Consider the following 25490-nt stretch of genomic DNA (forward strand, 5'->3'; position numbering starts at 1 on the left):
AATATACAAAACCAATAAAATATCTTAAATGATATAAGAATTTACAATAAGGGAGGAACTGTATAACCAAAATCTAGAAGAAAGTGAGAATCCAAAGTGGTAAGCCCAGAAGTCGGTTATTTTTTTTACCCTGAATATAATTTCAATCTTGAAGAAATAGCTGCACACATGAGCTTTATCTTTTGTCAGGAGGAAGGGGATTTTTTTATTGCTCTTAAGTGGAATTTGTAGGTCAACTGAATTTTAGGACAACAAATACCTAGGATATTAGGTTTTCTAATTCATGAATGTGGTGTATTACTCCATTTATTTGGGTCTTCTTTCAGCAAACATTCGTAGTTTTCAGGTTTTATGTTGTTATAAATGGCATTTAGATTTTTAAAATTTTACCAATTATTCATTGGTAATATAAAGTCTTACAATTAATTTCTCTGTATAATGACCTTATATCCTGAGTGACTACTTAACCCACTTATTATTTTCTATAGGTTTGTTTGTTGTTTGATTCCTTAGAGTTTTTTAATTTAAATAATCATATCTGCAAATCAGAAGTTTTATTTATTCCTTTATAGCTGTCATTTATCTTATTAAACTGGCTATGATCTCCAGCACAATGCTGAAAAAAGTTGTGAGAGCATATATCCTTGCCTTATTTCTGATCTTACAGGGAAAATATTCATTGCTTTCCCATTAAAAATGAGATTGGCAGTAGGTTTATTATAAATATATTTTATCAGATTGAGGAAGTTTAATCCCTATTCCTAGTTAGCCCAGACATTTATTATAAAGGGGTGTTGACTTTTGTCAAATATGCTTTTTTTATTTTAATGTGGGAATATATTAGTTTTTATATGAAATATCCATCTTGAATTACTGGTATACACCTTACTTTCTCATGATGTATCATCCTGTTTACATTGATTGATTCAATTTGCTAATATTTTGTTAAGGATTTTTATGTCTAAGTTTGTAGATGATATTGATCTGTAAATTTTGTTCTGTAATGTCTTTGTGAGGTTTTATATGAGGACTTTTCTGGCCTCAAAAATCAGCTGGGAAGTGTTCTTTCCTCTTTTTTTTTTTGAGTTGGTATAATATTAGTATCATTTATTTATTTATTTTTAGTTAATTCTCACCAGAGGATATTTTTCCCCATTGATTTTTAGAGAGTAGAAGGGATGGGGCGGGGGAGAGACAAACATTGATGTGAAAGAGAGACATTGACTGGTTGCTTTCAGCACGAGCCCTGACCAGGACAGGGGATTGAACCTGCAACCAGGTACATAACTCAAGACTGGGAATCAAACCTGTGACCCTTCCATGTGCAGGCTGGCACTCTAACCACTGAACACCACTGGCCAAGGCTATTAGTATTATTTCTTAAATATTTGAATAACCAGTGAAACTCTTTGGGCCCAAACTTTTCTTTCTGGTGAAGTTTTTGATATATGAATTTGATTTTGATAATGGGTTATTACAAATTTCTATTTCTTTTTCTGTCAGGTCTGGTAAAATATATTTTCAGGAACTGTTCCCTTCATTTTGGTTGTCAAATTTAATGACATAAAAATGTTCATAATTTTCCTTTTTATGGCTAGGATCTATGGATATACTCTTTTATTCATCATTAATTATATTGGCAACCTCTTTCTCTCCCTGCTCCCCCCTCACACATCTTGCTAAGAGTTTATCAATGTTATTAAACTTTTCAAAGGACTAACTTTCCACTGTTTTGCATTTCCTTTGTATCTTTCTGTTTTATCGATTGCTGCTATATTTAGTATTTCCTTTCTTTTACTTGGGAAAAATGTACTCTTCTTTTTATAGATTCTTAAGGTAGAAACTTAATCAGTATTAAACCTTTCTTTTACTTAGGAAAAATGTACTCTTCTTTTTATAGATTCTTAAGGTAGAAACTTAATCAGTATTAAACCTTTCTTCCTTCTAACATTTAAATTTTCCTGTAAGTCCTGCTGTTGTATATGCATTATCCTTTACTTAAAAATATACAATATCTAAGTTCCCTTGTGATTTACTCCTAAATCAATGGAATGTTTAAAAATACATTAATTTCCAGTATTTAGAGGCTAATCTAGATATTTTATTAATATTTGTTTTTTAAGTTCGTTGTTGTCACAGAATATACTGTGTAAAGATCCAAATCTTTTGAAATTTATTTATTGAGACTTGTCTTATGGCTTGTCATCTGGTCTATTTTGGTAAATATGCCATGTACATTTGAAAATATGGTATATTCTTCCAGTTGTTGGGAATTTTGTTTTATGTCAATGTGACTGAAATTGTTCAGATTTCTATAACCCTTCTGATTTTATTTGTGTGTGTGTGATTATTTATTTCAAGTACTGAGAGACTAGCTTTGTCTCCAACTATGATTTCTCTTTCATTTTTTGTTTCATATGGTTTGAAGCTCTGCTATTAAGTGCATACACCATTTTATTTATAATGGCTTCCTGATATACTGACCTTTTCATCATTATGAAATCTTTGTTTCCAGTAATGTTCCATGTTTTGAAGTCTATTTTTTCTGATATTATTTCTTACTAGAGGCCCAGTGCCTGAATTTGTGCATGGATGGGGTCCCTCAGCCTGGTTGACAATCAGGGCCAATCGCCCGATCAGGGTTGGCTGGCCCGGGGGAAGGACCCTGATCAGGGAGGGACCACAGGAAGTTAGCCAGCCACGGGAGGTTGGCTGTGGGAGCGCACTGACCACCAGGGGGCAGCTCCTGCGTTGAGCGTCTGCCCCCTGATGGTCAGTGCGCATCAAAGCAACCGGTCGTTTGGTCGACTGGTCGTAAAGGTTGCTTAGGCTCTTATATATATAGATACAGATTGTTTGCATGATATATTGTTTACCCCATCCTTTTACTTTGAATCTATTTGTGGCTTTGTTTTTAAGTATTTCTTTTGTAGACCACATATGGTTGGGACTTTCTTTTTTTCTATTAGACAATCTCTACTTTTGAGTATTTGGTCCATTTATATTTAATGTAATTAATAAAATGGTTGCATTTATGACTACCATGTTTCAACTTATTGTCTATTGTTTTTTTCTGTTATTTTGCTTCCTTTGTTCTCTTTTTTCTGAATACCTCTGCTATGAGATATATTATTGTGCTAGCTTTGAAAAAGTAAGCTGCTATGTTGTGAGAGGGCCATATGACAAGGACCTGAAGGTGAACTCCAGGAGCTCAGAGAAAAACCCTGTCATCAGTGATCAAGAGAACAGGGACAGTTACAGTCCTACAATTCTAAGGAAGTAAATTCTGCCAAAAACCAGTGAGAATGAAAGAGTAATCTTAAGTCTCAGCCAGGCCAATTCCTTTATTTTAGCCTGGTGAGACTCTAAACAGAGTACCCAGCTAACCCATGCCTAAATTCCTGGCCGTAATAAAATTACTGAAAACCAGTAACAAAAGAAACAATCATAAAAAACAGTCAGAAGGGGACATCTCTAATACTTTCAACAATAAAGATAAATGTTTAAAAAGCAGAGAAAAAGGACATATTAGAAGTAGAGGAACAAAGATAAGAAAATGAAAAACCTATTTTTATCTTGGAAGACTTTTCATAAGAAACTATATGAGCCCTAGCCAGTTTGGCTCAGTGGATAGAGTGTTGGCCTATGGACTGAAGGGTCTCAGGTTCAATTTCAGTCAAGGGCATGTACCTCGGCTGCAGACTCCTCCCCAGCCAGGGCCCTAGTCGGGCTCATGCAAGAGGCAACCAATCAATGTGTTTCTCTCACATAGATGTTTCTGTCTCTCCCTCTCTCTTCCATTCTCTCTAAAATCAATGGAAAAATATACTCAGGGGAGGATTTAAAACGAAAAAGAAAAAAGAAACTATATAAGACAGAAAACAAAGGACTGAGTTCTTTAGAGTGCTGAAAAAATCTATCCTAAAGCTAGAAAGGTGCTGAATATCTTCTGATGGCAACAGCCATACATGCCCATCCTGTTGGTGGCTATGGTGTAAGATGTGACACTGTGCTTGTATTGGGGGGCTCTATTCCCCTCAACCTAGACTGAGGTTTTGAGTTCTATCTAGTCTTACTTGTTTCTTCCAGGATTCTAAACTTGGTCTTGAACCTTCTAGGTTTTTCTTGGAAGTACTCAAACAGCCTTTTGATACCTTTTCTTTCTGCTTAGATCAGACAAAATTAGTTTATGCAATAGGCAACTAAAAACTCTTAAACTGAAATACTCAACCTATTTTCTATTCACCTTCTCTCCTTTTCATTTTAACATGAAGGGTGTTGGAAGTTAACTGAGTACTTTTTCTAAGGCATTATAGCCATTAAAGGTATACATATCTTCAAATTTTCTTTCAAAACCTCTCATATCCATGATTTCCTCACCATTTCCATGTTCTTTTCATTTTTTGGCTCTGTTAGTAATGGGCTGAATTGTGTGCCCCCAAATTCACATGTTGAAGCCTTAACCCCAGTGCCTCAAAATCTAAACTATACTTGGCAATAGAGCCTTTAAAGAGTTTATTAAAATAAGGCCATTAGGGTGGGCAATAATCCGATCTGCCTGAAGAAGAGGAAATCTGGAGACAAACAGAGGCACTGAAGATGTGCACGCGCATAGAGGAAAGGCTGTGTGAGGTCAGCAAGACCTTGGCTATCTGCAAGCCAAGGACAAGGGCTCAGAAGAAACCAAACCTGCTGACACACTGATCTTGAACTAGTCTCCATAAGTGTGAGAAAATAAACTTTTGTTGCTTAAGCCACCAGCCTACGATATTTTATTATGGCAGCCTTAGTTTATTCATGCAACTACTAAAAATCATAAGGTATCTGGAATACAGCCCTCAGACTTTTTAACAGCCAGTAGAGTGATCTTAAGATTCATGTAACCAAGAGTTACTTTAGAATTCTCCTCCCCTCAAGAGATTTGGACAATCTTGGTTTGAACCTTCAGTTTCACAGTATAAATGACTTCCATTTAATTTATCCAAATTTCTAAACATTCTTTCAGAGTCCCTGTGGATCCATTCCTGACTCTAAGTATTGTGTTATTCAGTCATCTACCACTGGTGCATAGCATCTCAGGATCTTCACCACCATCCACAAGAAATTAAATTAATTCATGATTTTGTGCTGCTTTACTAAAGGTTCCAGGAACTGTGAAAGAAACAGTATCATGTACTGCAAAGTCCTCTGCCTTCTACTTGGTTTTTCCTTTGACATTGAACTGGCTTCCCAAACCAATAACAATGTGATTATCGCCACAACCTTTTGAAAGTTCAATCTAGCTTACCCTTCCTTTACTGGACCTATCTCCCTTCCCCAGCACCTGAATTTTTCTGCTTAATAATAAAGTATTCTGTTATTCCATCCCCTCTACACAGAAACTGAGCATATCGCTCCCCTGTTTGAAACTCATTTGCCATCTCCTGACTGCTTATATGCAGAGTCCAGACTCTAGTCCAGCACTTCAGGATCTCTGCTGTGTCCCCCGCCACCCCCCCCCCCGACCCTCCAACACACATTGCCCACAGCTATTCTGGATGTGGGTGTCTGGACCACTAATGTCAATAGCTATACTTTTGTCTGCTTCTTCACTGTTCTCTGTGGGCCAACCCTCTGCTCTGTAGAGCCAACCTCCATTTTTTCAATGATCTTCAGTCCCTCGCAGGGTGCTTGGCACAAAGTGAGAACCCAAGAACTGTGTGCTGAATAAAGATATGAAGAAATAAAAAGTAAATACCATGTTCAACATCTTCCTATGGGGTCTCTGCTTAGAGAATGAAGTCCAAAAAGAGCCTGATGTCAAGGGCCCTCCAGAATCTGTGCCCAGCTACACCTCTCACTTTTCTCTGGTCCCCACCCTCCATATCCGACTCCCTCAGCACTTGTCAGTGACATGAAAAGCAGACCCCATGTCCTGGGGTAATGGGTAGCAGTGGGGTAGGCCCCCAAGTTTACCTGTGTAACTGCTGGTGCGTTCGAAGACTTGTTCTCTTAGGTTCTCTCTCCACCTGGAAGGAAGCAGACTATCCGTGAATCTTGGATAAGAATATAATAATCCAAAAATAACAATAATCCAAGGTAGTGGCCAAAAATAACAATAACCCAAGGTAGTAGTAAAAAAAGAACAATAATCCAAGGCAGTAGCCAGAAAAGAAACATTATCCAGTAAAATTCTCACTTAAGCAGAGGGTTTGTAGTTTTCCCTTTAAAGGATAACTCACAGTGAAGAAATGGTGGGCATGATTAGGTCTACACAACCATGGTCTCCTTTAGCTAAAATTCTTCTAGTTGGTGTTTCCTCTCCCACCTGGAAACTTGTAACCATGTAGCATTATCCCTGCACGGATTCTGGCATGTCATTTTCTTGGATAAAGATTATGGCCTAGAAAAGGACAATGATTTTCCTAGGGTCGCCCTGCAACTAAGGGGCAAATCCACGGCTAAAACCCAGGCTTCCAGGTTTGCGAACTTGCTGTTTACACAGCGTCCTGCTATGTCCAGTTTTGTGGAAGGTGGGAAGATGGAGGCACTTGTTCTTGACAACCTTCAGCTCCCATCCTCTCCCAAGTAATCCCCACTGAATCTGTGGTCACTGAGCACCAGTGATAGTCCTTATCCTTAGAATATTGTCTTGTGCAGAGGAGGTGGAAGGGGTGTGACGAGCTGCAGGCAGCATGAAAAGAAATGAAGGGTTCAGATTACTAACCCTGTCTTCCTGAGAACTTGCCATGAGGAATGGATTATAGGGTGTTTAACTGTTTTTTCTCAACTTCTCAAAGGAACCACTTGTACTTTTATTTTGGGAAAAATTCATTTAAAATCACAAACATATGCTTACCAATGAAAATAAAATATGGCGAAAATGAAAGCTGCAGAAATACAATCTAGGAGAACCCACAGGAACACATAGGACTTTGGTGTCTGCAAAGTAGAAAACAAACTACAGTTCATGAACTGTTGGAAGGGATTTTAGATCAGATGGGCCAAGTCCCTTACTCTGCTGCCAGGGCTGGGGATGGAGTGGAGGGGAACAAACCAGGCGGAGGAAGCTGTCGGATGTGGTGATCTCACACACACAGAATACCTGCTGCTCTCCTAACAATCACCCTTCCAAGGGGGGAGGGGCTCTAGAGAGATGAAACTGCACACTCTTCATTTCCCTGGCCGCTCAACACAGAGGCCCGAGGGAGTCCCAGAGAAATCACATGGCAAGTCTGCTCTGGACCCAGGACCACAGCCCAAGTTCTGGAGTCCCAGCTCTGTGTTTCCATGGCTCGGCTTCCAAAGCCTGGCTGGGCATCCAAATCCACCTGCGCAGCTTTCAATAGTACAGGTTCCTGGGTCTCTCTACAGACCTCAGGAATTAGAACTCCTGTATTTTTAACAACTTCCCAGGTGATACTGAAGCACCTCGTCTGTGAGCCAGCAGTTCTATATCATGATGCTTCAAGTAAGTAGGTTGAAATTATTATTCTCCCTTACCTAACATGTCCCCTGCTCTACACTCCTTACTTGAATCACCACATCCCAGAGCTCCAGCTCCTAGTGCCTCTTGTGTGTTTTCTAATTTCCTGGTTTGATCCTCCCTTTCTTCCTCCACTGCTCCCCCTCCAATTTTACTTCATGCTGCTGGGGCTTGCATTTTTATTCTTTCTTAGGCCATTCCCCACCCTATCCCAAGGTCTTTCTTTGGATTGAATAATCCTATATAATAAAGAGGTAATATGCAAATTGACCATCACTCCAACACACAAGATGGCCAGCCCCATGTGGTCAAAGATGGCCACCACAAGAAGGCCAGCAGGGGAGGGAAGTTGTGGGCAATCAGGCCTGCAGGGGAGGGAAGTTAGGGGTGACTGGGCCAGCAGGGGAGGGCAGTTGGGAGCGACCAGGCCAGCAGGGGAGGGCAGTTAGGATAAACAGGCCGGCAGGGGAGGGCAGTTAGGGGCAATAGGGCCAGCAGGGGAGCAGTTAGGCGTCGATCAGGCTGGCAAGGGAGTGGTTAGGTGGTGATCAGGCTGGCAGGCAGAAGCAGTTAGGGGCAGTCAGGCAGGCAGGCGGGCAGTTGGGAGCCAGCAGTTCTGGATTGTGAGAGGGATGTCCGACTGCTTAAATGGCAGTCAGAAATCCCTCGAGGGGTCCCAGATTGGAGAGGGTGCAGGCTGGGCTGAGGGACACACACACATACACCCCTGCCCCCATGCATGAATTTCATGCACCGGTGATATTAATAAAAACACTAATGATCATGATAATAATAAGAACTAACAATTAATGAACACTTACAGGAGCTAAGGAAGTGTTCTAAGCACTTTAAGGGTATTTTCACATCTAATGTTCATAACAGCCCTACTAGACAGGTGTAGTAGGAGCTCTTAACTAACTTCCACTAAACTAGGGCTCTTAATGCCCTCAGGGAACCAGACTGATGGATGCCCACCCCATGAGCATCACCAAGCAAAACCAAGAATAAGTTGTCTTGTGCCTCAAATGGCTTAGAACAGTTGTATTTATTGTTTTAATTGTGCAGTATAATAAAATGTTACTTAAATCTGTAAAATCTGAGTGAAAATAAAAGTATACAATGTGACTTTGCTTTTCCTCCCCAACAAGAGGTGAAGTCTGTTTCTGCCCTCATCCACCTTGAATCTGGACTTGACCATGTGATTTTCTTTGGCCAATAGAACATTTCCAAGTTCACAGTAGGATCTGTGTGATAGAAGGGAGAAAGCCACACCTCCAAAATCATAGATGTCTCTGCTCTTAAGTCACTCCCCAGGCAACTACACAGTGGGCAATATACAGGTGGGGTAGGGGATGTAAAATCCTATTATATCAGCCTTGGAAGAACAATCTGGAACTCAGCTCACCATGGTGTAGTACGGGTAATTTATCTGCCTCAGGAGCACAATGTTGTCTGTGGTCACCGAGTTAATCTTGGAGCACCAGGCCAGTGAGAAGACCCAAGGCTCATTGACGATATATAAGTTGATAATGAAGTTAGCTGCTTTATAATCACTGGAACAAAAACAGAATCCATAGGAGATTTAGATTTAATCTTCCCCTCATCATCTAAAAAGGGAAAAGCTACCAGGTTTGTGAAAGGCTGCTGCTTAAATCACCAGAAGCAGCTGGTTCTGAAACAACTTATGATATGACATGCAGAATGGGTTCCTGTAGGAATGAGATTAAGGGAATAGATTTGATACCTCTACTACTGCACCAACAGTGGCATGTTAGTAAATGGATGGCCTAAGGCAGTGGTCGGCAAACCACGGCTTGCGAGCCACATGTGGCTCTTTGGTCCCTTGAATGTGGCTCTTCCACAAAATACCATGAGCGGGCACGCATGTACAGTGCGATTGAAATTTCATGGCCCATGTGCAAAAGTCGGTTTTCGGCCTGGGCGAGTCTATTTTGAAGAAGTGGCGTTAGAAGAAGTGGGGGGTGTCGGTCGGTGGGTCGGGCGACGGGATACGCAGCGCAGGGGAAGCGCGCGATTCATGCACAAGTTGAGGATGGGAGAGTTGGAAGGGGTCGACCTCAGCGAACGTACCTCAATCAGATTGAGGACATTTTTAGCAAAGGCCAGCTTAGGAGTGCCCTAATTAAGTTAATAATAATGTACCTACCTATATAGTTTAAGTTTTAAAAATTTGGCTCTCAAAAGGAATTTCAATCGTTGTACTGTTGATATTTGGCTCTGTTGACTAATGAGTTTGCCGACCACTGGCCTAAGGGAAAGCAAAGAAAGAAAAAAGTCCTATTTGTAGTATTTGCTAATTTCTATGGTGTAAATACTCCAACCATAGCCAATTTCAAACTACCAATGGTAAAAACAGGTTTACATAGTTTCTGAATATTTAATAATAGGCTCCCAAAAGCTGATATGAGTCAGTTCCAGCACACTATTGGGTACCACCCTTTATTCTACTTGCTCTCTTATGGGTCTTCTTTACTTGAGTGTAAGCAAATTAAAGGCAGAGACAATATCTATTCATCTTTGTATATCCAGGACCTGGCTAGCATAAGACTTGCCTTCATAAATAGTAGTTGAAGGAATGAATAAATGAATTCCAATTTGGTTAATATTTACATTTCAAATATAAAGATTTTTTTATAAACATTGAGTAGAGGGAATGAAACACTATTTTTCCCCAGTAGACTAAATGCCAGTAGATACTTGTGTACAGTCTCCAGTAACAGGAAAAAAATAACTAGAGGAATATCTAGTGATTCTAATCAGGTAGTCATTTTCAGGGATTAAACTTCTCAGAAAATACACCGTGTATAGCATATTGAAAACAACTCCATAGAGCCTGGGTCTGAATCTCACCTCTGTCATATATATCAGCTTGGCAAGTTCTGTAAAATAAAAACAATACCACCACCTTTGCAGGAATGTTGTCAATTATTACCCAATATGTGTCTAAGACAATTCTACATATCACCTAAAGATAAATAAAAAATAGAAGAAAACAGTAGTTAAAAGCTACCTTTTTGTTTCTTTTGAAACTGACACACAAAAACCAATCACATTTTCATTTGGTAATAATGAACAGATAGAAACTAAAATTAAAAACACAGTACCATTAACAATCACTCCAAAGAAAATTAAATAATTAGTTATCTTAACAAAGTAAGTACTGGACCTGTAAGCTGAAAATTACAAAATATTGATGAAAGTAATCAAAGCATATTTAAATAAATGGAGAGACATATGTATTCATGGATTGAAAGACTCAACATCATAAAGATGTCAATTCTCCTCAAATTGATCCACCAGCTTAATGCAATTGCCATCAAAATCCCAACAAGGTTTTTTGTACAATTTGGCCAGCTGGTTCTGAAATTTATATGTAAAGGCACAACCTCCAAGTAGCTAAAACAATCTTGAAAAAGAAGATAATAAATTGAAAGAGAATCACTCTACCCAATATTAAAGGTTACTATACAGCTATAGTAATCAAGACAGTATGGTATTAGAGAAGGGATAAACACATAGTTGAGTGGAACATAATTTAATACCCAGAAATAGACCCACACAAATATGCCCAAATGATTTTTGATAAAGGTGAAAAAGTAATTCAATGAAATAATGAAGGTTTTTTTAAATGGTGCTAGAGCAATTGGACAAGCATAGGCAGAAAAAAAGAAGAACCTTGACCTAACCACACAATTTATATAAAAATAAACTCAAAATGGATCACAGATTTAAATATATAAAAACTAGAGACCTGGTGCATAAAAATTTGTGCACTCGGGGGAGTCCCTCAGCCCAACCTGTGCCCTCTCACAGTCTGGGACTCCTCGGGGGATGTTCACCTGCTGGCTTAGGCCCACTCCCCGGGGGATTGGGCCTAAGCTGGCAGTCAGACATCCCTCTGGCAGCCTGGCAGCCCATGGGGGATGTCCACTTGCCAGTGGGGAGCAGACCTAAGCTGTAGTCGGACATCCTTAGCACTGCTGAGGAGGCAGGAGAGGCTCTTGCCACCACCGCTGTGCTGGTAGCCAACAGCCTGGCTTGTGGCTGAGCAGAGCTCCCCCCGGTAAGAGCACAGTGACCACCAGGGGGCAGCTCCTGCATTGAGTGTCTGCCCCCTGGTGGTCAGTGTGTGTCATAGTGACCAGTCATTCCCAGTCGTTCTGCTGTTAGGGTCAATTTGCATATTACCCTTTTATTATATAGGATAGAGGCCTGGTGTACGGGTGGGGCCGGCTGGTTTGCCCTGAAGGGTGTCCCGGATCAGGGTGGGGGTCCCACTGGGGTGCCTGGTCAGGCTGGCCACACCCCCTTCAGGGTGGGGGTCCCCCACTGGGGTGCCTGGCCAGCCTGGGTGAGGGGCTGATGGCTATTTGCAGGCTGGCCAAGCCCCCCATTGGGGACCCTCACCCCATGGGGTGTGGCCAGCCTGGGTGAGGAGCTGAGGGCCGTTTTCAGGCTGGCCACGCCCCCCCCCACCCCCCCCACCCCCAGCGACCCAAGCTCCCAGCCTCTCCTTTTTTTCTTTTTTTCAGCACCTCCTTGAGTGGAGGCCAGGGCGGGCTGGAAGCTGGTATCTGGGATTTATTTATCTTCTATAATTGAAACTTTATAGCCTTGAGTGGAGCCAAGGGCTGGCCAGGGCAGGCAGGAAGCTTGGCTTCCTCCATCGCTGGGGGCAACCCAAGCCTTCTGCTTGCTCCAGCTCCATGGCCAACACCATCTTAGTTGGGTTAATTTGCATACTTGCTCCTGATTGGCTGGTGGTTTGTAGGTGTAATGGAGTGGCAGAGTGATGGTTAATTTGCATCTTTCTCTTTTATTAGTGTAGCTATAAAACTTTCAGGAAAAATAATAGGAGAAAATCTTTGATATATAAGGGCTAGACAAACAGTTCTCAGACTTGACACTTAAAACATGATCCATAAAAGGGAAAAATGATATTGCACCTCATCAAAATTAAAAATTTTTTGCTCAGTTGAAAATCCTGATGAGAGGATCTCAGAATAGCCATAGACTTGGGCAAAATATTTGCAAACCACATATCCAACAAAGGACTAGTATCTATAATGTATAAGAGAACTCTCAAAGGTAAAAACAAAACAAAAATCAAGCAATCAATTAAAGAAGATATGAAGAGACAGAAGAGAATATACCAGTTGCGAATAGGCACATGGTAAGATGTTTATTAACCATCAGAGAACACAAATTAAACCACGATGAGTACACACATCACTACACACCTCTCAGAGAGGCTACAATAAAAAGTAGTGGTGCCCTAACCGGTTTGGCTCAGTGGATAGAGCGTGGGCCTGCGGACTCAAGTGTCCCAGGTTCGATTCTGGTCAGGGGCATGTACCTTGGTTGTGGGCACACACCCAGTAGGGGGCGTGCAAGAGGCAGCTGATCGATGTTTCTCTCTCATCGATGTTTCTAACTCTCTATCCCTCTCCCCTCCTCTCTGTAAAAAATCAATAAAATATATATTTTTTAAAAAGTAGTGGTAATGCCAAATATTAGCAAGGATGCAGAGACCCAGGAGCATCAGATATTGCTGGTAGGAATGTAAAATGATAGCCCCTTTGAAAAAGTTGAGTTTCTTTTAAAACTAAAGAATTACCATACCCCTGAAATTATATTCTTGCGCATTTATCCATAGAAATAAAAACCTGTGTACACAGGAAGGGATTCTGAGAAGATGGCAGAGAAGGAAGCATAAGGAATCTGTCTCCCCACCTAACAGCTGTGTTGGCAGAATCTGGAACATGTAGTCTATTGAAGGCTTGCATCTTCCAGAGGAAGAGTTGGATGGTAAGTTATCATTAACTTTAATTGAATCACTTAGCACACTGGCAGTTACCCATCCCCCATATCCTAGCCCAGTGGTCGGCAAACTGCGGCTCGTGAGCCACATGCAGCTCTTTGGCCCTTTGAGTGTGGCTCTTCCACAAAATACCGACTTCTGCACATGGGCCACGAAGTTTCAATCGCACTGTACATGTGCGCCTGCATGTGGTATTTTGTGGAAGAGCCACACTCAAGGGGCCAAAGAGCCGCATGTGGCTCGCGAGCCGCAGTTTGCTGACCACGTCCCTAGCCTCATGGCAGACAGCTATGCACAAGTTCCCGCAGCAGCCAAGGTGGGCAGGTCTGTGATATGATCACTGATTGATGCTTCTGATGAGAGAGGTGTGACAAAGAGGAGAGAAGCCCTAGTTGTTGCACCTCCCTCCACTGTTGCAAACCCTTCCCCTTCCAGCTGAGGTGATTTTCAGGGGATTTACAGGACCAGTGATCTTTCTTCCCCCCCTTTCATTTTTCTCTTTTTTTGGTTTTGGACCGCAGATATTAAATACTAGGGCATTGAAAAGCAACTGCATATATAGGGAAAATTAGAAAGTGACTGTGTATGTCCAGAGAAAGGCATTGAAGATACCTGAGAAGACTTTAAGTTTATACCTCAGGCTGATCCTTGGCACAGACAACCGATCAACAAACAAATGTATATATAACAAAAACAGCAAACCCTGAGGAAGGGGGAAAATCTGGAGTTACCAGATTATTAGATTCAAATGTCCTATTTAAAAAAAAATCACAAACATACAAAGAAACAAGAAAGTGTGGTCCAGCCCAGATGGTGTGGCTCAGTGGTTGAGCATCGACCTATGAACCAGAAGGTCCCTGTTCGATTCCTGGTCAGGGCACATGCCTGGGTTGTGGGCTCCATCCCCAGTGTGGGGCATGCAGGAGACAGCCAATCAATGATTCTCTTTCATCATTGATGTTTCTATCTCTCTCCCTCTCCCTTCCTCTCTGAAATCAATAAAAATATATTAAATAAAAAGAAAATAAAGTAGGGAGTAGGGTCTATTCAAGGGGAAAAAAAATCAGTAGAAACTGTCCCTAAAAAGATGTGATGGCAGATATATTGGATAATGACTTTAAAACAACCATCTTAAAGATAATTAAAGAACTAAAGAAGATGTGGATAAAGTAAAAAAAAAAAAAGATAAACAAAATGAAAATATTAATAAAAGGACAAAAAAACCTAAAAAGAAACCAAAAACAAATTCTGGAGCTGAAAATACAGTAATTGAAATAAAAACCTGACTATTAGCATTCAAAGGCAAATATGAGCAGTCAGAATAAAGAATCACTGTATTTTATGACAGGACAATAGAAGTTAATGAGACTGAAAAAAAAGATTAAAGTTAGCAGAGTCTGCAAGATCTGTTGTACACCATTAAACGAACCAATACATGAATTGTTACAATCTCTGAAGGAGAAGAAAGGAGCAGAGAAAATATCTGAAGAAATAATGACTGAAAACTTCCTAAGTTTGATGAAAGACTAAGTTGAATTCAAAGAGACCCACATGGAGACACATTTTAAACAAATTTTCAAAAGACAAAGACAAAGAGAGAATTTTAAAAGCACTAATAGAGAAGTGACCTGTCACATACAAGGGGTCCACAATAAATATCCGATCATAAACTTTGAAGGCCAGAAGGCAGTGTGCCCACATATTCAGTGTTTTAAAAAAACACCTGTCAACCAAGAATCCTATATCCAGTAAAACTGTTCTTCAAAAATGAGGGGAAACTTGATAAATTTCTAGATAGACTAAAGCTGAGAACACTAGATCCTAGTTCATGGACACTAGGTCTGCCCTACAAGAAAAGATCAAGGGAGTCCTACAAGGTGAAATGAAAAAGACAATAGATAGTTATTGCTTTGTATCATTTGCTAAAAAGGGTTACACAAGAGAACTATGAACAATTGTTCCCAACAAATTGGATAACCTAAATGAAATGGACAAAATCCTAGAAACACAAAATCTACCAAGACTGAATCCTGAATAACTGGAAAACGTGAAAACCTATAAGAGACTGAATCATTAACCAAAGTCTTCCCCAAAACAGAAGTCTTTTTTTAAAAAATATTTTATTGATTTTTTACAGAGAGAAAGGGAGAGAGATAGAGAGTTAGATACATCAATGAGAGAGAAACATCGATCAGCTGCCTCCTGCACATCTCCCACTGGGGATGTGCCCGCAACCCAGGTACATGCCCTTGACCGGAATCGAACCTGGGACCTGAAAGGTCCACAGGCCAACGCTCTATCCACTGAGCCAAACTGGTTTCGGCCAAAACAGAAGTCTTAAAACTGATGACTTCACTGGTGAATTCCACCTAACATTTAAAGAGGGACTAGTAATAACCCATTAGGATTGCTACGTCAAAAAAACAAACCAACAAGAATGTGAAGGATGTGGAAAAATTGGAACCCTTGTGCATTGTTGGTACAGCAGTTGTGGGAAACAACATGTCAGTTCCTCAAACAGTTAGAATTACTATATGATCCAGCAAGTCTACTTCTGGGTATACAGGCATATCTTGGAGATACTGTAGGTTCACATCCAAACCGCCACAATTAAGTGAAGATCTCAACAAAGCAAGTTACACGAATATTTGGTTTCCAAGTGCACATAAAAGTTATGTTTACATCATACTGTAGTTTATTAAGAGTGCAACAGCATTATGCCTAAAATAATAATATACACACCTTAATTAAAAAATACTTTACTGCTTAGTCCTAGCTGGTTTGGCTCAGTGAATAGAGTGTCAGCCTGCAGACTGAAGGGTCCTGAGTTTGATTCCAGTCAAGGGCACATGCCCAGGTTGCTAGATCCTCAATAGGGGGCATGCAGGAGGCAGCCTATCAATGATTCTTTCTCATCAATGATGCTTCTCTCTCTTTCTCTCCCTCTCCTTTCCTGTCTGAAATCAATAAAAAATATATTTAAAGATAAATAAATAAATAAATAATTTTTACTGCTTAAAAAACTCTGACCATCATTTAAGCTTTCGCCAGGTTGTAATCTTTCACTTGTGGATGGTCTTGCTTTGATGTTGATGGCTGCTGATTGATCAGGGTGGTGTTTCCTGAAGGTTGGGGTGGCTGGCAATTTCTTAAAATAAGACAACAATGAAGTTAGCCCCACAATTGACTCTTTCTTTCACAAATGATTTCTCTGTAGCATGCAATATTATTTGATAGCATTTTACCCACAGTGAAAGTTCTTTTAAAATTGCAGTCAATTCTCTCAAACTCTGCTACCACTTTATTAACTAAGTTTATGTAATTTTTTTGTTTACTTGTTTATTTGAGCCAAACTGTCGACAACTGCCAGGAAACAAAATCTCAAGGCATTGAGATAATGCTCCCAAGTTTATGTAATTTTATATATCCTTGCTTGTCATTTCAACAATATTCACAGCATGAATATTGCTGAATAGCAGGAATAGATTTCATCTCTAGAAACCACTTTGGTCATCTGTAAGAAATAACTCCTCATCTGTTAAAGTTTTATGAGATTACAGCAATTTAGTCACATATTCAGGCTCCACTTCTAATTATAATTTTCTTTCTATTTCTACCACATCTGCAGTTACTTCTTCCACTGAAGTCTTGAACCCCTCCAAGTCATCTATGAGAATTAGAATCAACATTCCAGTCTCCTGTTAATGTTGATATTTTGACCTCATCCTATGAATCACAGAAGTTCTGAATCTAGAATAGTAGCTCCTTTATAGAAGGTTTTCAATTTACTTTGCTCAAATCCATAAGAGGAATCACTAGTTATGACAGCTAGAGCCTCATGAAATTTATTTCTTACAATAAGACTTAAAGGTCAAAATTACTCCTTGATACATGGACTAAAGAATGGATGTTGTGTTAGCAGCATGAAAACAACATTAATCTCATTGTACATCTCCATCAGAGCTCTTGGGTGACCAGATGCATTGTCAATGAGCAGTAATATTTTGAAAGGGATCTTTTGTGCTGAGCAGATCTTAATAGTAGGCTTAAAATATTCAGTAAACCATAGTGTAAACAGATGTGCTGTTATCCAGCTTTGTTGTTCCATTTATAGGGCACAGGCAGAGTATATTTAGCACAATTCTTAAGGGCCATAGGATTTTCAGAATGGTAAATGAGTATTGGCTTCTACTTAAAGTCACCATGGCATTAGTTCCTAACAAGAGGGTCAGCCTGTCCTCTGAAGCTTTGAGACCAGGCATTGAGTTCTCCTTCCTAGCTTTGAAAATCCTGGATGGCATTTTATTCCAATATAAAGCTGTTTCATCTACACTAAAAATTTAAAAATCTTTTGTTTAGTGTAATCACCTTTATTATCTCAGCTAGATCTTCTGGATAACTTGGTATAGCTTCTACATCAACACTTGCTGCTTCACTTTGCACTTTTATGTTATGGAGATGGTTTCTTTCCTTAAATCTTATGAACCAACCTCTCCTAGCTTCCAACTTTTCTTCTGCTGTCTTCTTATCTTTTTCAGCCTTCAAAGAATTAAACATCGTCCTTGTTCTGGATTAGGCATGGTTTAAAGAACTGTTGTGGCTGAATTGATCTTCTCTCCAGAACACTAAAAATTTCTCCATATCAATAATAAAGGTGTTTTGCTTTCTTATCCTTTGTGTGTTCATTTTTCCTTCAAGAATTTTTCTTTTGCATTTAAACTTAGCTGTTTGGCACAAGAGGCCTATCTTGGCTTTCAACATGTCTTTCTGACTAAGCTTAATCATTTCTAGCTTTTGCTTTAAAGTGAGAGACATATGATTCTTCCTTTCACTTGAACATTTAGAGGCTATGATAGGATTAATAATGGACCAAACATTCCCATTAAAAGGCAGAGATTGATTGACTAAATATAAAAGCAAGAACCAATAACATTCTTTTTACAAGAGATGAATGGACTTTAAAGATGTAAAGCAGTTGAAAGATAAATGACAGTAAAAATAAGTGTAATACAAACACTAATTATAAGAAAGCTAGTGTGGTAACGTTAATAAAAGAAAAAGTAATCTTTAAATAAGAATTATTAGCAGATATAATGGACATTTCATAATGAAAGAATCAATTCACCAAGAAGACCTAACAATTCTAAATGCATATGCACCCTAATAAAAGGGTTTTAAAACATAAGAACAACAGAGCTTAAGAGAGAGATACACAAATCAAAAATCATAGTTGGATACATTAACACTCCTTTCTCAGTAACTGGCAGATGAGGCATAAGTAGTCATTCACTTCTCTCTGACTGGTGAGTTTGCTCCTAAAAGAAAAAAGGCAGAAGACTTGATCTAATCTTCTTGTCAACATAATAGCTACATCTTTTGTAAATATAATAATGACATTTACTAGGAAGAGAAGTATATCTATATATACATATAGATATAAATTTATTTCCGAAAGGAAGGGTGAGGGAGAAAGAGATAGAAACATCAATAATGAGAGAGAATCATCCATTGGTTGCCTCCTGCATAACCCCTACTGGGGATCAATCCCACAACCTGGGCATGTGCCCTGACCAGGAATCGACTGTGACCTTCTGGTTCATAGGTAGACCCTCAACCACTGAGTCCCACCACCTGGGCAGGAAGCAAAGCATTATATATAGAAAATATTAGTTAAAGGATGCTCCTTGTTAAGTATTTCTTTATTATATACTAGAGGCCCAGTGCATGAAATTCATGCACAGAGAGGGTCTCTAGGCCTCACCTGTGATCAGGGCTGATCTTTCCCGGCTGCCAACAGCCAGGCCCGCCCCTACCGCCACTGCCACTGGTAACCCTCTGTGTATGGAGTGACTGGTGGGGTGACTGGGGCCCTGGAGCCACCAGGGTCCACCACCACCCACCCCCAGTTCCCAGTTCCTCATTGGGCGATCAGAGCCTGCCGGCCAGGGGGAAGAGACTGAGAGGTTGGCCAGCAGGCCCCAAGTGATGATCAGGGCCTGTGGGTTGGGAGCAGCTCCTGCATTGGTGGTCAGTGTGTGTTAGCTGACTGGTCATTCCGCCGTCGGGTTGATTTGCATATTACGCTTCTATATATATAGATTTTGTAAGTAAATACAGAATGTAGATTTATGAGGCATGGGTCCCTGGAGGAGGTCACATAAGCTATACCACTTCCTGGGAGTATTAAATGGAGATGTTTTGTAACTCAAATGTGCCTCTTCTATGTGAAATATTCTGTGGACCTTAGGGTATGTATGTATCCAATAAAGGAATACCAGTGGAGCTGGAGTCAATGTCTCTGACTTCTTGTCTGAGCCTCTTCACTGCCCACTTATCTTTGAGATTAATAAGAAAGATTGATAGTAGGCAAGTTCTCTGATATTTGTCAGTTTGATCTGCAACTTAAGCCCTTGTGTTAACATAATAGAAAAAAGAAACAAGGAAAAATTCACTATGAAATGTTTGAAAAGTCTCAACCAACTTAAACTAATTGACATTTATAGAATACTACATCCAGCAACTGAAGAGAGCACATTATTTTAGATAGTCATGAGAAATTCAGCAAGATAAATGATAAAATGGGCCATAAAACAAGTTTAAATACATTAAAAATTACTGAAATTATACAGAGTTATTCTCTTATCACAATAGATTTAAATAAAAATCAAGAGGAACACAAAATTTTTTAAATATATTTTTTATTGATTTTTTACAGAGAAGAAGGAAGAGGGACAGTTAGCAACATCGATGAGAGAGATCAATCAGCTGCCTCCTGCATGCCCCCTACTGGGGATGTGCCCGCAACCAAGGTACATGCCCTTGACCGGAATCGAACCTGGGACCCTTGAGTCCACAGGCCGACACTCTATCCACTGAGCCAAACTAGTTCGGCCACAAAATTTTTTTTTAAAGTTAACACACTTCTAAATAATCTATGAGTAAGATGGAAATTAGGGAGAATTTAAAATATTTTAAATTGAATTATAATAAAGACAATATATCAAAATTATTTGTGGGGTGCTATTAAAGCACTGTTTACAGGGAAATTTATAGCTTTGAGTGAGATCTAAAATCAATCACCTAATTTTTTATGTAGGTAAAGAAGCTACCTAATAAAAGAAAAGCAAATTAAACCTAAAGTAAATCAAAGAGAGACAACAATAAAGGTAAGAGTAGAAATCAATAAACAGGAAAAAAAAACATGCAAGAAAAAACTAACAAAGCCAAAATTTGGTGTTTTGAAATGATAAATAAAATTCATAACCCCCTAGCAAGATTGTCCAGGAAAAAGAGGGAAAGTAAACATTTCCAGTATCAGAATTAGAGGTGATAGTTGCACATACTGTGAATGTGCTAATGTCACTAAACTGTTCACTTTAAAATAGTTACTTTTATGAAATATCACCTTAAGAAATTAGCTTTTAAAATTAAAAAAAATTAAAAAAACACTTAAAAATCCCACATCAGAAAGTAAAACAGAGGGCATCTCTATACATATTAATATACTTTTGGTTATAATAATGTATTTAAACCAATCTGTCAAAATGGCAAGGTCACCATGTCATGTTACAATGGTCTGAGAGACTAGAAAGTGAGCACTGATTATAGAGAATGTATTGAAAATGTGATCATAATCCTAAATATCCTGGTCACAAATATTATACAAATACCAGTAACTGAAAGTACAACCGCTTAATTTCTTAAAATTTAGTGGTTCTTGAGGGGGATGTCTTGAAATAAAGTCCAACTCATGAATTTATTATCATCAGCTTTATATTACAGCTATATAGAAAAAGCCCCTATTTTTCCTACTAGAATATATGCTTTCCTTAAGGCAAAAGATGATGCCTTGCTTATGTTAACTTTTCAGAATAGGAGTCAGTATATGACCCCTCTTAATTCAGATGCCAGTTGAAACTGTACTCATGTAACTATGGCCAATGTATAAATTTAAAGGCACAGTGGTCAAATAATTTGGACTCTGGAATCTGCCAGACCTATATTTACTCGGTTTGGTCCCCTACTGACCAACTGTATGAACTTTTCCTCTTTAGAGGCAAGTTTCCTCACTTGCAAAATGGGGATCAAGATAATTTCCAGGACACAGCATGTAAGGATGGTAAAGATAAAGGTAGAAGCTAACATTAATTGTGTTCTTACATTTGCCCAGCATTTTGCCATGTGCATAATAAGAATTCTCATTTAATAATTTCACAATTCGAACAGGTTACTGTTATTCTCAATTTACAAATGAGAAAACTGACAATTAGAAACTTGTCCAAAGTCCTATGATGAATAGGTTAGGATTTGAAAAAGAGCCTGTGGTTTACCAACCACAGAACATGAACATAATAAATGCTCAATAAATAAAATCTATTAAAATTCTTTCTCAACTACTAAATTAATCTAAATTATGATTAGAAGAAAAGCAAATAATTTTAGAGCCATTTTCTCTTTTAAAAAAGTTAAAATTAGCCCTAGCTGGTTTGGCTCAGTGAATAGAGCGTTGGCCTGTGGGCTGAAGTGTCCTGGGTTTGATTCTGGTCAAGGGCACATGCTCAGGTTGCAGGCTTGATCCCCAATGTGAGGAATGCAGGAGGCAGCCGATCAATGATTATCTCTCATCATTGATGTTTCTATCTCTCTCCCTTCCTCTCTGAAATCAATAAAAATATATTTTTAAAAAAATTAAAATTATAGAAATACATTCAAAATAGAGGAGTAGTTGGGCAAAGAGAAATCTCCTAATTAGGAAATAAAGGTAACAAAACTTCCAATGCTTAAAAAGAGCCATATTTTATGTTAAACTATCCCATGGCCAAGAGGCAGGAAAAGCAGGAGCAGGAACTTAGGTGCATCCCACAGCTTAGTTCATGGTTTGAGATGCAGAAAGTTATCTAGGGGGATTTTTTAAAAAGGGGATTTTGAGTATAGACGATAACATCGCCAAGGAAAACTTTGTCTCTGAAACATTTAGAATTATCTGAAAAACGTATTTTTAAATATAAGAAAAAGGGGATATGGGTTAAATTAATCAGTGATTAATAAAAGTTAAGTTTGAAAAAGTGACCATTTTATCCCAGGTGCTTTTATTTCTTAAAAGTGTCTCTAACCATCTATCCTATCTAATAATAGAGAAACATGTTAATTAACCATAACTTCGCTACCCTTCCCATTGGCTAATCAGGGCGATATGCAAATTAACTGCCAACCAAGATGGCGGCCGGCAGCCAGGCAGCTAAAGCGAACAGGAGGCTTGCTTGCTCCAGTGATGGAGGAAGCCAAAGTTCCCGCCTGCCGCTGCCGGCCTCTGAGCTGCACTCTAAAAAACAATGTTGCAAATATAGAAGCTAAACAAACCCCAGAAACCTGCTTTCAGCCAGCCGGCCTCGGAGCTGGAGCTGTGCTGGGCTGCATATCTGGCGCTTTGGCCAGACGGGTCATGCTGTGCTGTCTGTTCCTAAAATACATAGATAGGAAGGCACTGACATCAGGCCAGGCCTTGAGATATGGTCTCATGGCTCCTTCCCAGCATGCAGGCCTACTTTCTCAGAAGGCCCGGAAGTCTCATTCCAAATTTGGGAGATAAAAGACTGGAGAAAGTATAAATAAAGAGAGTTTCCTCCATATTGGGGGGCCCAGAATTTGAAAGACACATTTTTCTCTGGGCCTCCACAAAATTTAATAATAAAATGTAACTCTTGCAGTCAATGCTGCAGTTCAGCCTCTGTCTCGGCAGGGTGCTGTAACTGTAGTCAGCTGGCCAGCTTAATAAAGTCTCTTAAATTTAAATTCTGAGTCGGTGGTCTATCTCGCTGAGTGAACCCATAACAGACCTGCAACAGTGTTTCAATTATAGAAGCCAAACAAACCCAGATACCTGCTTTCAGCAGCCGAGGTCTCAGAGCTGGAGCCGAGCCTCAGAGCTAAAGCCAGCTCTCAGCTCCAGTGACAGCCATAGAAGGTAAATAAATCCCAGAATAAAAAAAGAAAAAGAAAAAAAGGAGAGGTTGGGAGCTTTAGTCACCCGCCAGCCTGAAAATGGTCCTCAGCCCCTCACCCAGACTGGCCAGGTACCCCAGTGGGGACCCCCACCCTGAAGGGGGTGTGACCAGCTGCAAACAGCCATCATCCCCTCATCCAGGCTGGCCAGGCACCCCAGTGGGGACCCCCACCCTGAAGGGGGTGTGACCAGCTGCAAACAGCCATCATCCCCTTATCCAGGCTGGCCAGGCACCCCAGTGGGGACCCCTACCCTGAAGGGGGTGTGAACAGCTGAAAACAGCTATCAGCCCCTCATCCAGGCTGGCCAGGCACCCAAGCGGGACCCCCACCCTGATCCAGGACACCCTTCAGGGCAAACCAGCGGGCATCCACCCGTGCACCAGGCCTCTATCCTATATAGTAAAAGGGTAATATGCAAACTGACCCTAACAGCAGAAGGACTGGGAATGACTGGTCAATATGACACACACTGACCACCAGGGTGCAGATGCTCAATGCAGGAGCCGTCCTTTGGTGGTCGGTGCACTCTCACATTGGAGGAGCTCTGCTCAGCCACAAGCCAGGCTGATGGCTGCCAGTACAGCGGTGGTGGTGGGAGCCTTTCCCGCCTCCTCAGCAGCGCTAAGGATGTCCGACTGCAGTTTAGGCCTGCTCCCCGCTGGCAAGTGGACATCCCCCGAGGGCTGCCGGGCTGCCAGAGGGATGTCTGATTGCCAGCTTAGGCCCAATCCCCCGGGGAGTGGGCCTAAGCCAGCAGGTGGTCATCCCCTGAGGGGTCCCAGACTTCGAGAGGGCACAGGCTGGGCTGAGGAACCCCCCCTCCCCGCCGAGTGCACAAATTTTTGTGCACCGGGCCTCTAGTATATATATATAAAAGCCTAAGTGACTGAACGACTGAATGACTGAACGACTGGTGGACTGGTTGCTATGACATGCACTGATCACCAGGGGGCAGACGCTCAACACAGGAACTGCCCCCTGGTGGTCAGTGAGCTCCCACAGTGGAAGCATTGCTCAGCTGACATATGGGCGGCAGACGCAGGGCTCACGGCTGGCTGCCGCAACCCAGAGACCGCATCAGACAAGCCTACTGAGCGGCTGCAGCGGCAGGCACAGTGGGGCCAGGATGAGCAGGAGCAGCAGGCAGCATTGGACTGCCAGTTTCGGCAGGATCCCCACAGGCTATGCCAAGGGACCCCACTGGTGCATGAATCTGTGCACTGGGCCTCTGGTATATTTATAAATGTGGTGGTTAATAATTTTAGTTTATTCTCATGCTTGGCTGCTTTAAGTTTTTAAAATAATGATGTAGTAATGTTCTTAATTATGCCTTTTAGAAATCTGGCTATCTGGATAACAAAGCTATTCATGAGATACTGCAATCCTTCTGGTAATGGCTGGAGGAAATAAACACCTCTCGAGTTCTGACTTTTCAACAGTCACCTTATATGAAAACAAAAAATGCCAAGCATACAAAAACGTGTTCACTGATGAGAGATTAAAGCACAAAGAAGAAGAGGCTGAAGACTATGTTCCAGGCATATAATCTATACATGATAAATATTGGTTGGTAGAGGTGGGGAGGAAGAAATGAGGGAAGAGCAAGAAGAGGAGAATATGGGATTCCAAAAAGATAGCCACACACAGAATCCTGAGATGGTAAGGGGAAGCTAAGTAGTTTGGTTAGAATGCAGATTTTGTGCAAGTAAACTTATGTAATACCCTTTGTAATACTTTAAGCGAAAAAAAAAAAAAAAAGTAAAGCAGTGCATGCTTAGAGAGGTGTGGTCAAACACTTACCTCAACCCGTTGTGGAACAACCTCTTGTAATCAACATTTATTATACTGATATTTTCTTTTTTAAGTTCATCAACAGGATCTAACCGGCCCACATGCTGAAAATTAGGAGCTCTCCACCTCACATAGTCCCTATCAAAACCAGGCAACCAATAAACCTGTAAGAAGAAACAGGACATTTTTCAGTGAATCATCAGCTATCTAGGTACAAACAGTTCCCTGTACAATAGATGGAGCCCCATTCCAGCACTGGTGGCAGTCTATAGGGAGCAGAGGGAGATTCTAGCCCTTGGCCTAATATTGTCTGATAAATTCTTACAATGGGGCTTTCACCAGGGTTGTTCTGCAGTTGAGTTTCCTCAGGTAATATAATGGGTCAAG

The 25490-nt window shown here is 40.5% G+C and overlaps 1 protein-coding gene across 1 annotated transcript in view; it reads right to left on the bottom strand.

Moving 5' to 3' along the window:
• Positions 1-25490, bottom strand: part of GDPD4 (glycerophosphodiester phosphodiesterase domain containing 4) — an 85775-nt gene that overhangs the window by 1254 nt on the left and 59031 nt on the right. Inside the window, exons 11-14 of the mRNA XM_070427045.1 lie at positions 25113-25267; positions 8871-9018; positions 6839-6921; positions 5956-6008 (exon numbers count right to left, since the gene is read on the bottom strand). Of these exons, the coding sequence (XP_070283146.1) occupies positions 5956-6008; positions 6839-6921; positions 8871-9018; positions 25113-25267 (439 nt within the window). The remainder of the gene's footprint in view (positions 1-5955; positions 6009-6838; positions 6922-8870; positions 9019-25112; positions 25268-25490) is intronic.

This window comes from Myotis yumanensis, unplaced genomic scaffold (assembly GCF_028538775.1).
Source record: "Myotis yumanensis isolate MYYU_CA2020_CCGP unplaced genomic scaffold, mMyoYum1.0.hap1 SCAF_10, whole genome shotgun sequence".
NCBI classification, from domain to species: domain Eukaryota; kingdom Metazoa; phylum Chordata; class Mammalia; order Chiroptera; family Vespertilionidae; genus Myotis; species Myotis yumanensis.